At 71.3% G+C, this 11,379-nt stretch overlaps 2 protein-coding genes across 10 annotated transcripts; both read right to left on the reverse strand.

Moving 5' to 3' along the window:
* Positions 1-676: 676 nt before the first annotated feature.
* SLC39A5 (solute carrier family 39 member 5) lies at positions 677-8,604 on the reverse strand. 5 transcript variants are annotated; one of them, XM_074565208.1, is made up of 11 exons: positions 8,526-8,604; positions 7,272-7,651; positions 7,009-7,165; positions 6,699-6,873; positions 6,002-6,171; positions 5,759-5,896; positions 5,618-5,678; positions 5,343-5,543; positions 4,348-4,409; positions 4,066-4,256; positions 677-3,961 (listed from the first exon to the last, which is right to left on the reverse strand). In XM_074565208.1, the coding sequence occupies exons 2-11, from the start codon at positions 7,622-7,624 to the stop codon at positions 3,388-3,390; spliced, it is 2,082 nt and encodes a 693-aa protein (XP_074421309.1). In that variant the 5' UTR covers positions 7,625-7,651; positions 8,526-8,604; the 3' UTR covers positions 677-3,387. The 5 variants fall into 5 exon arrangements, with proteins under 5 accessions (XP_074421309.1, XP_074421307.1, XP_074421311.1 ...); XM_074565206.1 differs by lacking the exon at positions 8,526-8,604 and having other exon boundaries at positions 7,272-8,066; XM_074565210.1 differs by lacking the exon at positions 8,526-8,604 and having other exon boundaries at positions 3,660-3,895; positions 4,348-4,428; positions 7,272-8,066.
* Positions 8,605-8,762: 158 nt separating this feature from the next.
* Positions 8,763-11,362, reverse strand: NABP2 (nucleic acid binding protein 2). 5 transcript variants are annotated; one of them, XM_074565239.1, is made up of 7 exons: positions 11,141-11,362; positions 10,457-10,551; positions 10,201-10,339; positions 9,690-9,761; positions 9,518-9,563; positions 9,318-9,384; positions 8,763-9,196 (listed from the first exon to the last, which is right to left on the reverse strand). In XM_074565239.1, the coding sequence occupies exons 2-7, from the start codon at positions 10,533-10,535 to the stop codon at positions 9,024-9,026; spliced, it is 576 nt and encodes a 191-aa protein (XP_074421340.1). In that variant the 5' UTR covers positions 10,536-10,551; positions 11,141-11,362; the 3' UTR covers positions 8,763-9,023. The 5 variants fall into 5 exon arrangements, with proteins under 5 accessions (XP_074421340.1, XP_074421337.1, XP_074421341.1 ...); XM_074565236.1 differs by having other exon boundaries at positions 9,518-9,599; XM_074565240.1 differs by lacking the exon at positions 11,141-11,362 and adding an exon at positions 10,838-11,130 and having other exon boundaries at positions 9,518-9,599.
* Between the last annotated feature and the right edge of the window lie 17 nt (positions 11,363-11,379).

Here is an 11,379-nt window from a genome sequence, read left to right on the forward strand (position 1 = left end):
GTTCGGGCAGAGCCGGGGCCCGTCCCGAGTGCGGGAACTTGGGAGCGGTTTTTTTTTCCTCCTTGAAGGTCCCGACCCAAACCGCTGCTTTCTTCGACGCCCGGGGTGTGGGGGCGGCTGTGGCTATGGGGGGGCAGCGATGCTCAGAGCCGGCCCTGGTCCTTCTGCGCCCCAAAAAACCCTCTGGCGTCCCTTGTCACCCTCCCCCCCCCCGCCCCGGGCCCTTCGCCCTTACCGGCGTCCGGCTGCGGGGACAAGAGCTGGGGGTGGGCAGAGGAACCTGCAGCCCAGCGGGTTTTGCGGGGGATTGAGACGGGATTTCAGCCCTTTGACAGGCAGGTCCTTGCCCCGGGGACATTCTTGCTGTCCCCCCCCCCGGGCCCCGGCCCCGTGCCGTGCTCCCCAGCAGCTGGTGGGCACACGCGTCCCAACGCGACCCGCTGCAGCCGTCGCGTTTTGCAGCGCGGGCTTGAAAATTGCACTGAAATTGTTACGTGCCAGTTCCTCCTCCTCCTCCTCCTCCTCTTCCTCCTCCTCCAAATTTCTTTTTGAGCCCTCCGTCCTTCCCGTCAGCCTGTGTTCCCTCTCCTGCGCCCCCCCAAAACCCTCCGGGACTCCTGTCCCCAGCGACCCAGAGCCACCAGAGCCTTTCCCTGCGGATTTCCACCTCCATCCCAGTGCGGGGACTGGGCAGAGGGTTGCCAGGCTTCGGGATGCTTCCCTGCTCCTTCCAAACCTACCGGTGTCGGGGAAATCTGACGGAACGCTGCGGGCGTCGGGCTGGATTCCGGCAGGGCCGGGATTGAGCGTGAGCTCGGAGCTGGCGTTGGGGCAGGGCTGGGCGTTAAGAGTGAGCCTGTGTTTGCCGGGACGATGCGGCGCTGCCGGGCAGAGACCTCCTGGCTCCCGGTGTCCTCCGTCCTTGTCCTCTCCGGAGTCGGGAGCGCGGGTGTTCGGCGTGCGGGTCCGTGTGTCGCGTGTGCTCGGTCCCAGCGGGCGCTCTCTCAGCTTTAAAGATTTCCGAGTCCTCTAAAGACCCCTTTCAAAGTCATTCTGTGGGTTCTTCCCTTCCATTTTCCTCCTCGTTACGCACGGAAGGGAATTTATGGATATTTCCTTCATTTCCCCCCTCTCCGGCGCCGGGGAAGCCGGGGTTGGTGACGATGAAGGGCTTGCCCCCCCCTCCCTGCTGCAGCTGGGTCTCGTGCTGGGCCACCCGCAGCCTTTCGGGGTGTGACGGCCGTTACCATCCCCCTCGGACCCTGTTTCGGTCCCTCCTGCTGCTCCCGGGAGGCAGCGGTGGCTCCTCTGCCTGTCCCCTCGCGGGTGTCCGGCGCGGGGGACGGGGAGGGGACGCTGGGGGGGTCTCGGGTGTCCCCTTGCCCGGACACAGATGTGCCAAACACGGGGAGCGAGCGCTCGGCAGAGCCGCTCCCGGGCGGCCCCATCATTGAGGCTCATTCCCCCAGTGTGGCGTGACCATCCCCTCGGCGGCCCCGGAGCCGGCCGGACCCTGGGGCCTCGGACACCCCCGGAGCCTTGGACACCCCGGTCCCTGGCGCTGTTTTTTTGGCTGTTTCAGACCTTTGCTGGGAGCGGAGAGTGACGTTCCCTGGGGAAAGGGCCCGGGATGGTTCCTCTCCCAGTTCCGTCTGCCCCGGCACCCTGAAGCCCCGAAACCTCATGGGTTTCTTGGTGCGAGACCACCCCAGGCACAGGGTGCCCCGATCCCCCCGCTTTGCCCCAGGCGGGAGCTTTCCGTGCCGTGGGAAGAGCCGGCGCGGGACAGGAGAGGCTCTTTAGGCTCGTTTGTGGGGTGGCTGGATAACGAAGAGCTGCTTTAATTTGTGTCTTCTCTGCACTGTTCACACCTACCTCTGGCAATAACCGGGCTGGGGGCGCAGACCAGCGCCGGCCCGGGCTGGCGGCGAGTGCGGCCGAGCGAGGGCAAGGAGCCGCCAGGCTCTGCCCGGATCCGCTGGCCACGGGCGAGCGACCCTCTGCCGTCACGGGGGGTGTCGAGGGGGAGCGCGGCCCTTGCCCCGCGCGCTCGGCGCGTCCCCGTGTAGCAGCCGCTCCATCTCCCCCCGAAGTTGTTTTTACTTTTAACTCCCCGCCTTCGTTCCCCTCCGCCGCGCTGAAACGTGGAACCCGCCGAGCGCGAAGCAGCGCGCGGCCGTGCCGTCCTTCGTCAGCGGCCGGGCCTTCGTCGGCAGGCGTTCTCGCCGGGGGCCCTTGCCATGGATGCCTTCGTACTCGGGCGGGGAGGGCGAGGTGAACGCATCCGCTCGGGGGGTGCCCGAGCGTCCCCGCGGCGAGCGCCATCGGCACCGTCCCCGTGCGAGGCAGGGTCTCTGCTCCGTCCTGCGGCATCCCCGGTGCCGAGCCCGGTGCCATCGGCGGTTCCGGCGTCTCCCTCCCCTCTGTAGGTGCTTCATCCTTCAACCACTGGTTCAAAGCACAAGCGCAGGGCAAGGAGGGCTCCGCTCCCGGGGGGGTGGGGGGGGGGCGGCTCCCGGCCGTTCGCCCCCCTCCCCGTCCCCACACGCTTGCCCCGTGGAGACCCGCCGCAAGTAGGGTAGGGTTTTGATGTGCAATTTAAAAATAGGAATAGGATGAAATCCGCACACACACACCCACACACACACACCCCCCCCGGGGGGCCGTCGCGGCGGCCTCGAGGTGCCGGGTGCCTCGGTGGGCAAACTGAGCCATGTCGTGCGTGTGTCCGTCCCCCCCAGGCCCCGAGCTTGCTGGTTTCTCGCCTTTCTCCTGAGAGCCCCAGAGCCCCCCGCCATCGGTCCCGGCCAGCGAAAGCGCTTGTCTCTGGGTAGAGGAAATCGGAGCGAGCAAAAAGATTAAAAAAAAAAAACAAAAAACAAAAAAACAAACCCACAAAAAACAAAACAAACACCCCCTTCGTGTCGTGCGAGGGCCACGCAAAGACCTTCAGCCCCCCCACCCCCCACCCCCAGCGCGGTTCTAGGGAGCCAGTACCAGGCGATACGTAGGAGAAAGAGGAAATCAGGCCGAGAAGCCATCGCCCCCCCCGCAACGCAGCCGCCATCCTGCCGGCTCCCCCCCGCCCCCCCGCCCCCCCCCGGCCTGAGCCTCCTGAGCGGTTACTTTTGTCTGCGATGTTCCATAGATGTATTTTCCGAAATCCTGCATCACCTTTTCGGGGAGGGAGTCGGGAGTGGGGGGGGTGGGGGGGGGTGGGGGGTGGGGAAAGGAACTAAAAAAAGAAACTAAAGAAATAAAAAGGAAAAAGAAAAAAAAAAAAAAAAAAGAAAAGAAAAAAAGCATTCAGACTTGATCTATTTTATACGATGTAAGCTGCGGCCGAGTCCTGTTCTTCATATTGTGGCTTTGAATCAATTATGTTTATTAAAATGCTATTGCTTCTACGGCCTCTCGTCCCGTCTCCGCTGTCGGCTGCTGCGGGGGGGGGGGAGCGGGAGGGGGAACCGCGTTTGGTCTCACCCCGCGCAGCCGGGGGTGGGAGCCCCCGCTGCCGACCCCCCCTCCCCAGGGAGCGCTGGGTGCCCCGGTCCCCCATGGAGGGGGGGACACGGGGTAGCAAGGGGACCCCGCGTCCCCTCCCTGTGGGGCTGGGGGGGGGGGGGGGGAGCTGAGCCACAGAGACCCTTGGGGACGGCAGGTGGCCATGGCGGGCCTCGCGAGGAAGGGAGGAGGGTCCGGTTTGGGGCTCCCGCCGTCCTGCCGTCCTTCCAGCTCCGGCCGCGGTTGCCGGTGGCAGGGGGCGAGCGGGGCCGAGCTCCCCCCCCCCCCCCCAGCCCCCCAGGACGGTTCAGGGCTGCAGCCAGGCGCGGAGGTGCCCCTCGGCCAGGGCGATGGCCAGCATGATGCCGCTGCCCAGCAGGAACCCCGCGTTCTGCAGGAGGAAGCGGCTCCAGGTGGCCTCTCCGGGGCCCTGGGCGCCCCGCAGCACCTCGGGGAGCTGGGGCAGAGCAGGGCGGGGGGGGAGGGGGGGGGATTGGGGGGCTCAGTGGGGCCGGGGGGAGACCCAGCCCCACCGTCCCCCCACCCCGGCCACCCCCTTACCATGTCGGCCAAGGCCACGTAGAGGAAGAGGCCGGCGGTGACGGTGAGGATCCAGGGGGTGAGGTGGGCCGCGCTCTGCCCCACGGCCGCCCCCGCCGCCGCCCCCAGGCCCGAGAGCAAGGCCGAGAGCAGGTTGAGGAGCAGGATGGCGCGGGGGGCCGTGCCCGCCCGCAGCAGCACCGCCAGGTCGCCTGCGGCGAGAGGAGGGTGGGGTGGTGGCGGCGCCGCGGGGGTGCCACGGTTGGGGCAGGGAGTTGGGGTGGGGGGGGGACAGTCACCTACCCAGCTCGTGGGGCAGCTCGTGGCAGAGCACGGCCAGCGCGGTGCTGAGGCCGCTGGGGAGGCTGTGGGAGAAGGCGGCGCCTGCGGGAAGAGGGTCCTTCGCCCCCCGGACCTGCACCCACCCTGTGCCCCGCTGCACCCCTTGTCCCCTTGTCCCCCTGTCCCTGCGCCCCATTGCATCGTGTGCTCCCTGCGCCCCCCCTTGTCACCCTGTCCCCGTGCCCCGATGCACCCCTGTCCCTCTGCACCCCTTGTCCCCTTGTCCCCCTGTCCCTGTGTCCTGTTGCATCGCGTACCCCCTGTGCACCCCCATCCCTGTGGCCCCCTTGTCCCCCTGACCCCGTACCCCGATGCACCCCTGTCCCTCTGCACCCCTTGTCCCCTTGTCCCCTTGTCACCCTGTCCCTGTCCCCCTGCACCCCTTGTCCCCCTGTGCCCTGAGGCTCCGAGTACCCCATCCCTGTGCACCACCCCCTGTCCCCGTGCACCCCTTGTCCCCCATCCCCTGGTCGCTCTGTCCCGATGAGCCGTGCACCCCTTGTCCCCTTGTCCCCTTGTCCCCCTGTCCCTGTGTCCTGTTGCACCGTGTACCCCCTGTGCACCCCTTGTCCCCCCGTCCCCGTGCCCTGATGCACCCCTTGTCCCCCGTCCCCCTGTGCCCTGATGCACCGTGTACCCCCCATCCCTGTGCCCCCCCATCCCTGTGCCCCCCTTGTCACCCTGCCCCTGTGCCCCAATGCACCCCTGTCCCTCTGCACCCCCTGTCCCTCCATGCCCTGATGCGCCGTGTACCCCCATCCCTGTGCCCCCCATCTCTCTGCACCCCTTGTCCCCTTGTCCCCCTGCCCCTGTGCCCCAATGCACCCCTGTCCCCCTGCACCCCTTGTCCCCCTGTGCCCTGATGCACCGTGTACCCCCCCCATCCCTGTGCACCCCCCCGTCCCCGTCCCCGTGCACCCCTTGTCCCCCCATCTCCGCCTCCCCCTGCCCCTCACCAATGGCCAGCCCGTCCGTCAGGTTGTGGACCCCGTCCCCCAGCACCACCATCCAGACGATGTCAGCGGCCCCGGGGCTGGGGGGGAGCGCGGGGCCGTGGGAGTGTCCGTGGGGGTGTCCGTGGGGGTGTCCGTGGGGGTGTCTGTGGGGCTTGAGCTCCAGCTCTGGATCCGGTGCCGTCAGGTGTCGCAGCTCGGCCCCTGCGGTGGCAGAGAGGCCGGTGGGTGCCGGGGCCGGGGGCCGCGGGCGCTGCGGGGCGCGGGGGGGCTCTTACCTCCTGGCGGCGGTGCCAGGACCCCCGCGGCCACGTCAGGGGGCTCTCCGGGGGAGCGTCCCTGGGGAAAGCAGAGGCGCCAGGTGTGAAGCTGGAGCCGGTGGCAGCCCCGTGCCCTCCCCAGCACCCCCCGGCTCTCACCGCGGCCTCCCGGCTCCGCCGCAGCGTCCCCAGCAGCAGCTCCAGCAGGAAGAGCAGGTAGATGCCCCCCAGCACCGCCAGCCCCTGCAGCACCGCGGCCCCCGGCTCCGACGCCGTCTCCTGGTGCTTCCCCTGGGCCTGGACACGGGTGACCCGGTGGCTCGGGGGACCCGGACACCCCGGTGTCCCCCCCCTCCCCGGTGCTTCGTGCCACCGCCAGCCCCTTGGGGTGGGGGTACCTACGTGGGGCCAGAGGTGGAGCAGGGCGTCCCCGCAGAGCGTCCCCACGGCCAGCGCCACCAGGAAGGCCAGCAGCGAGCGGAAGAAGGTGCGGCTCAGCAGCGGGACGAGGACGACGGCCAGGGCGGAGGGCAGGCTGAGGAAGGTGACGGCCAGCAGCCCCCAGCCCAGCGCTGTGTGTATGGGGGGGGGGGGTGCGGGTGAGATGGGCACGGCCGGGGCAGGCCCCAGGGATGGGGATGGGAATCCTGGGGGGATGCAGGGATGGGGACCCCGGGGGGGTGATGGAGGGATGCGGGAGGGGGGCGCTCGGAGACGCAGGGATGGGGTGGCGGGGACCGGGGACACGGGGACCAGACGCTGGAGGGATACGGGGATGGCGGTGAGGGGACGGGGACCGGGAGAGCTGATGCTGGAGGAGCCGGGGATGGGGCTGCGGGGACAGGGGACAGATGATGGGAGACCAGGGCCTTAGGGCGCAGGGAGAGTGGCCACGGGACCAGACGATGGGGTAGCCAGGGATGGGGCTGCAGGGACAGGGGACGTGGGGACAGGCCACGGGGGTACCTGGGGCCGGGGATTCAGCCATGTGAGAGCCGGGGACCGGCTGCTGGGGGACCTGGGGCCGGGGCAACAGGGACATGGGGGACCCAGGGACGGACGACCTGGGGGCCGACGAGGAGCCCGGGGTTGGGGTTACCTGGCCACAGGGCCCCCCCCGGGGGAGGCAGCGTCACCTCATCGCTGTGCTGGATGCAGACGCGGCTGTCGATCTGGTAGAGCAGGGCCGGGCAGAGGAGGGTGAACTGCTCCGGCGTCAGCTGCGCCACCGAGTCCAGCCCAAAATTCACCAGCAGTTGGGTGACGTTGAGGCACTGCAAGGTGGGGGGGGGGGGGGGGGGCGACAGTGAGCGGAGTCGGGGGGGACGACAGGGTTCCCCCGGGTCCCCAGAGGGTCCCAGGGTGTCCCGCCATTCCCCACCACCACCACCACCGCCATCCCCGCTCACGTCGTGGTGCGGGTGGTCGGCGCTGGAGTGCTCCAAGCCCAGCACCCTCCCCAGGAGGCTCAGGTCCCGCCGGGGGGGTGGGGGGGCCCCATGGCTCCCGGGGGTGACGCCGACGCCGGGGGGCTTCGTCCAGCTTTTCGTCTGGGAGGGCCGGGGGCTGCGGGAGGCGAGCGCGCATGAGCCCCCCCCCCCCACCGCCCCCCCTGCCCTCCGCGTGGCACCCGGGGGTGGGGGGTGTTTGGGCATGGAGGGTGGCCGGCTACCTGGTGGGCGTCGGGGGGGTGGGCGCAGGGTCCCCGCCGTGCTCCCAGAGGGGGTGTCGGTGCCGGTGTTTCTCCTCCTGCACCTCCAGCAGGTCGAGGTGGCTGACGTGGCCGTGGCCCAGCTCCTCGTGCTGGATCTGCACCACCTGCACCCGGCCCAGCCCCAGGCTGCCCAGCAGCCGCGCCAGCCCCTCGAAGGGCAGCGTCCCGTTGGCCCCGTACTGCCCGAAGAGCTGCCGCAGGTAGTAACCGTGTTCCTGCGCCGCGTCCTCCGGCAACGCCAGCCCCGCCGGATCCCCGCACCCCAGCGACAGCAACCCCAGGACCCCCAGGAGGAGCCCGTGGGGAGCCATGGGGCCGGAGTCCTGCTGGCGGCGGCGCTGGCGGGAGGGAGAAGGGCGCTGGCGGGAGGGCGCCGGGGGCTGCGGTGTCCCCAGAGACACCCCCCCCCCCAGCCCAAAACCGCCAGGGTTTCCCCCCTGGGGTACGCGCCCTCCTGCCACCCGTCCGTCCGTCCGCGGGGACGGCTGGAAAGCAACAGGCGGCATCAGGGTCACGGCACGGGGACACGTGTCCCTACACCGGGGCTCAGGGACACCCACCTGGGGATGGGGGGGGCGCCGAGCAGGGCCCGATGCTGTCCCCTGTGCTCCCCCCCCCAGGGCCAGGCTGCCCAGGGTGGATGATGGGGGGGGGGGACACACGACAACACAGGGGGTGACACTTGTCCTTGAGGGGAGGTTTTGCAACGGGGGCAGCTTTTGTGTCGCAGTTAATGTTTCACCACGTGGGACGATAGCGCCAGTGTCCCCCCCACCCCGTCTGGGTGCTCGCACCCCGACCCCACCCGTGTTTCCCCCCCCCCCAGCCCGGCCCCAGCTCCCACCCCACCGCCGGGGACACGGGGGCACAGCCCCGCGCGGCCATGGGGGACCCCCCCCAAACCACAGGCGGGACGTCCGTGGGGCCCGTCCCCCCCCCACCTCCAGCTCCACGTAGGACTGGGAAAAATCCCGTGACTCCGGGAGCTGGCGCGCCGTTGTCCCTCCCCAGCACACGGTCCCACGGGGGCCCCCCCCTCTTCAGCATAGCCGACCCCCCCCCCCCGCCATCCCACCGGGGTGGGTCTCGTGGTCCCCGCCATCACCCGGTTGTGGGCTGCATCCCACCGGGGGCCGTGTGGCATCTCCCACCCCCCCCCCCGCCAAACCCCGACCCCCCCCCGTGACCCCCCCCCACCCACCAGGGGCTCACCGGGGGCTGCGCGGTGCCGGTGGCGGGGGCCGGGGCGCTGACCGACCCCCCTCCCCGTCCCGCGGCCGCGCCGTCTGCTGCGCCCGAACCGGGGGGGGCCAAGGGTCACCCAGGCGCTGCTCCCAGCCAGCCCCGGTGCCGGGAGGGGCCGTGGGGAGGGCCCTATGGGGCACGGGGGGTCCGGACACCCCCCCACCGTGGGGCTGGGGTGCAGGCAGGGCGCAGGCAGGGCACAGGCAGGAGGATCAACCTTTATTAACACCCCCCCGACAGCTCCGGCCTCGGCGCGGGCGAGGGCAGGCGGGGGCTGGATGTGGGGGGCACAGAGGTCGGGGGGCTGTGGCCCCCCAGCCCCGTCCTGACCGGGACCCCCGAGCCCGGCTGGCCCAGAGGCACGTGAGCGGGGGGCAGCGGGGCCCAGGCGGCCCCCTCCTCGCCCCGGGGGGCTGCTCGGGGCCGGGGACCCCCCCCAGACCGCAGCGGGGGGGTCCCGGGCCGTTATCTCTTGCTGCTCCTCCGCGTCTCCTTGCCGTTGCTGACGGGGCCGGCGGGGGGGCCGGGGTGGCCGGGCTGGCTGCGGGTGATGCGGCCGCTGGGGGGGTGCTGGGGGGCGGCGGGGGGGTGCGCGGGACCCCCCGGGCTCAGCCCGTTCCCGTTGGGGCTGTCGGGGGCTGGGGGCAGAGCAGCGGGAGGGAGGGTGAGGTTGGAGACAACCCCAAACCAGGGGGGGGGGGGGGCGTCACCGGGGGAAGTCCGGCGTCCCCAAGGTGGGGAGGGGGCTGCGTCACCTACCGGGGGACGCCGCGGGGGGGCCCTGGCTGGGCTGCGAAGTGGCCGGACTCGCGCTCTCGTTCTGGGCCTACGGAGGAGACGGAGACACCCCGTGTGCCGGGGGGGGGTTGTGGGGGTGTCCCGGAGTTGGGGGTGTGTGTGGTGTCCCGGCGGTGCCAGCCTTAACCCCCCCCCCCCCCCCCCAAAAAAAAAAAACTCACCCCTTTGCTCTGCGCCTGCTGCGCCGCGTACTCGGGGTTGGGCTCGCTGAAGTTGGGCACCTCGGAGTAGACCATGCAGAACCTGGCGGCAGAGGGGGGGGGCGGTGGGCCCTCCCCCCCCCCCATAACCCCCCAACAACCCCCCCCGACGCTCCCCCGGCCCCCTCCTTACTCGCCGATCTTCTGCAGGTCGCCCCCGCGCCCCGTGTAGAGGGTCAGGCAGCCCTTGAAGACGGAGGCGTATCTGAGGGGGGGGGGGACACACGACAGAGAGGGGGATGTCAGCCCGGGGAGGGGGGGGGGCCCGGGGGGTGCTGGGGGTCCTGGGGAGCCCCCCCCGCCCCGTGTAGAGGGTCAGGCAGCCCTTGAAGACGGAAGTGTATGCGGCGGGGGGGCAGAAACGACAGAGGGGGGGATGTCAGCCTTAGGCGGGGGGGGTCCCGGGAGGCGTATCTCGGGGAGGGGGGACACAGAAGGGGGGATGTCAGCCCAGGGGGGTCCCGGGGGGGCGCTGGGGGTCCTGGGGAGCCCCCCCGCCCCGTGTAGAGGGTCAGGCAGCCCTTGAAGTCAGAGACGTATCGGGGGGGGGGACGGGGACGACGACAGAGGGAGGGATGTCAGCCCGGGGGGGGGGTGTCCCGGGGGGTGCTGGGGAGCCCCGCTGCCCCCCCCCCCCAACCCACCCCTTGGTGAGGCGGATGATGTCCCCGGGCTGGATGAGGTTCCCCACGTCGTCCCACACGGAGATGTTGATGCTGCCCGTCTTGTCGGCCACTTTGCAGGTCCGCACCTCGTGCCCGTCCTTCGTCTTCGTCACCCGGCCTGGGGGGGGACACACACACACACACACGACACAGGAGGGGGTCAGGGGGGCGCGGGGACCCCAAGGAGGGGGAGGGGGTGGCGCTGGGACCCCCCCCCCACCCCCAAAGCACCCACCCGTCTCCAGCACGATGAAGATGAGGTTGAGGTTCTTCAGCCCCGGTTTCACGTCCTTCACCAGCGTCTCGGTGCTCATGGTGCCGGCGGGGGCCCTGCGGACGCGGCGTCACCCCCGGCCCCCACCGGGACAGCGGGGAGGGGGTGGGGGTGGTGACACACACACCGGGGGACACACACACACCAGGGTGGGGGATGACACCGGGAGGGGGACAGGACACCGGGAGGGCGGGCACACCGGGGGATGGAGACACACCGGGGAGGGGGTCACCGAGGGGGACGACACACACCGGAGGGGAACACCGCGGGGGGGGGGGGGACGACAGGACACCGGGAGGGTGGGCACACTGGGGGGGGTCAGCGAGGGGGGACAATACACACCGGGGGAAGAGGAACCCGCAGAGGGCCACCGGCGGGGTGGGAGGGGGGCGGGCCCACCGAGGACGGGGGAACACACCGGGGACGGGGACACACCGGCCACGGCACACCCGGGACGGGCCCACGGGGATGGGGATGCAACCGGCCGCAGGGGCAGCACCGCCGGGGATGGGGACAACGGGGGGCGGGACCGCGGGGACGGGGCTACCGGGGCCACCGGACCGGCACGGGGCCCGATCGGTGCCCTGCCCTCCCGCCCCGCCACCAGGGGGCGCTCGCACCCCCCCCCCCCGCGCGCCGCCCTACCGGAGCGCCGCCGCCGCCGCCGGCACTCCCGGAAGTCGCCGGTCGCCCCCCACCCTGCAGCCAATCAGCGCGCGGGGGGCGGAAGACGTCCCTCGCCGCCGGCTAATGGCAGCGCAGAGGGGGAGGGTCTAAGGGGCGTGACAGGTCCTAAGCCCCGCCCCTCGGCCCCGCCCCGCGCGGGTCCTAGAGGCCGCCCGCCGGCCACCAGCGAGTTCCGCCTCCCCGCCGCCTCTCGCTGG

Source organism: Larus michahellis, chromosome 22 (assembly GCF_964199755.1).
Source record: "Larus michahellis chromosome 22, bLarMic1.1, whole genome shotgun sequence".
Classification (NCBI taxonomy): Eukaryota; Metazoa; Chordata; class Aves; order Charadriiformes; family Laridae; genus Larus; species Larus michahellis.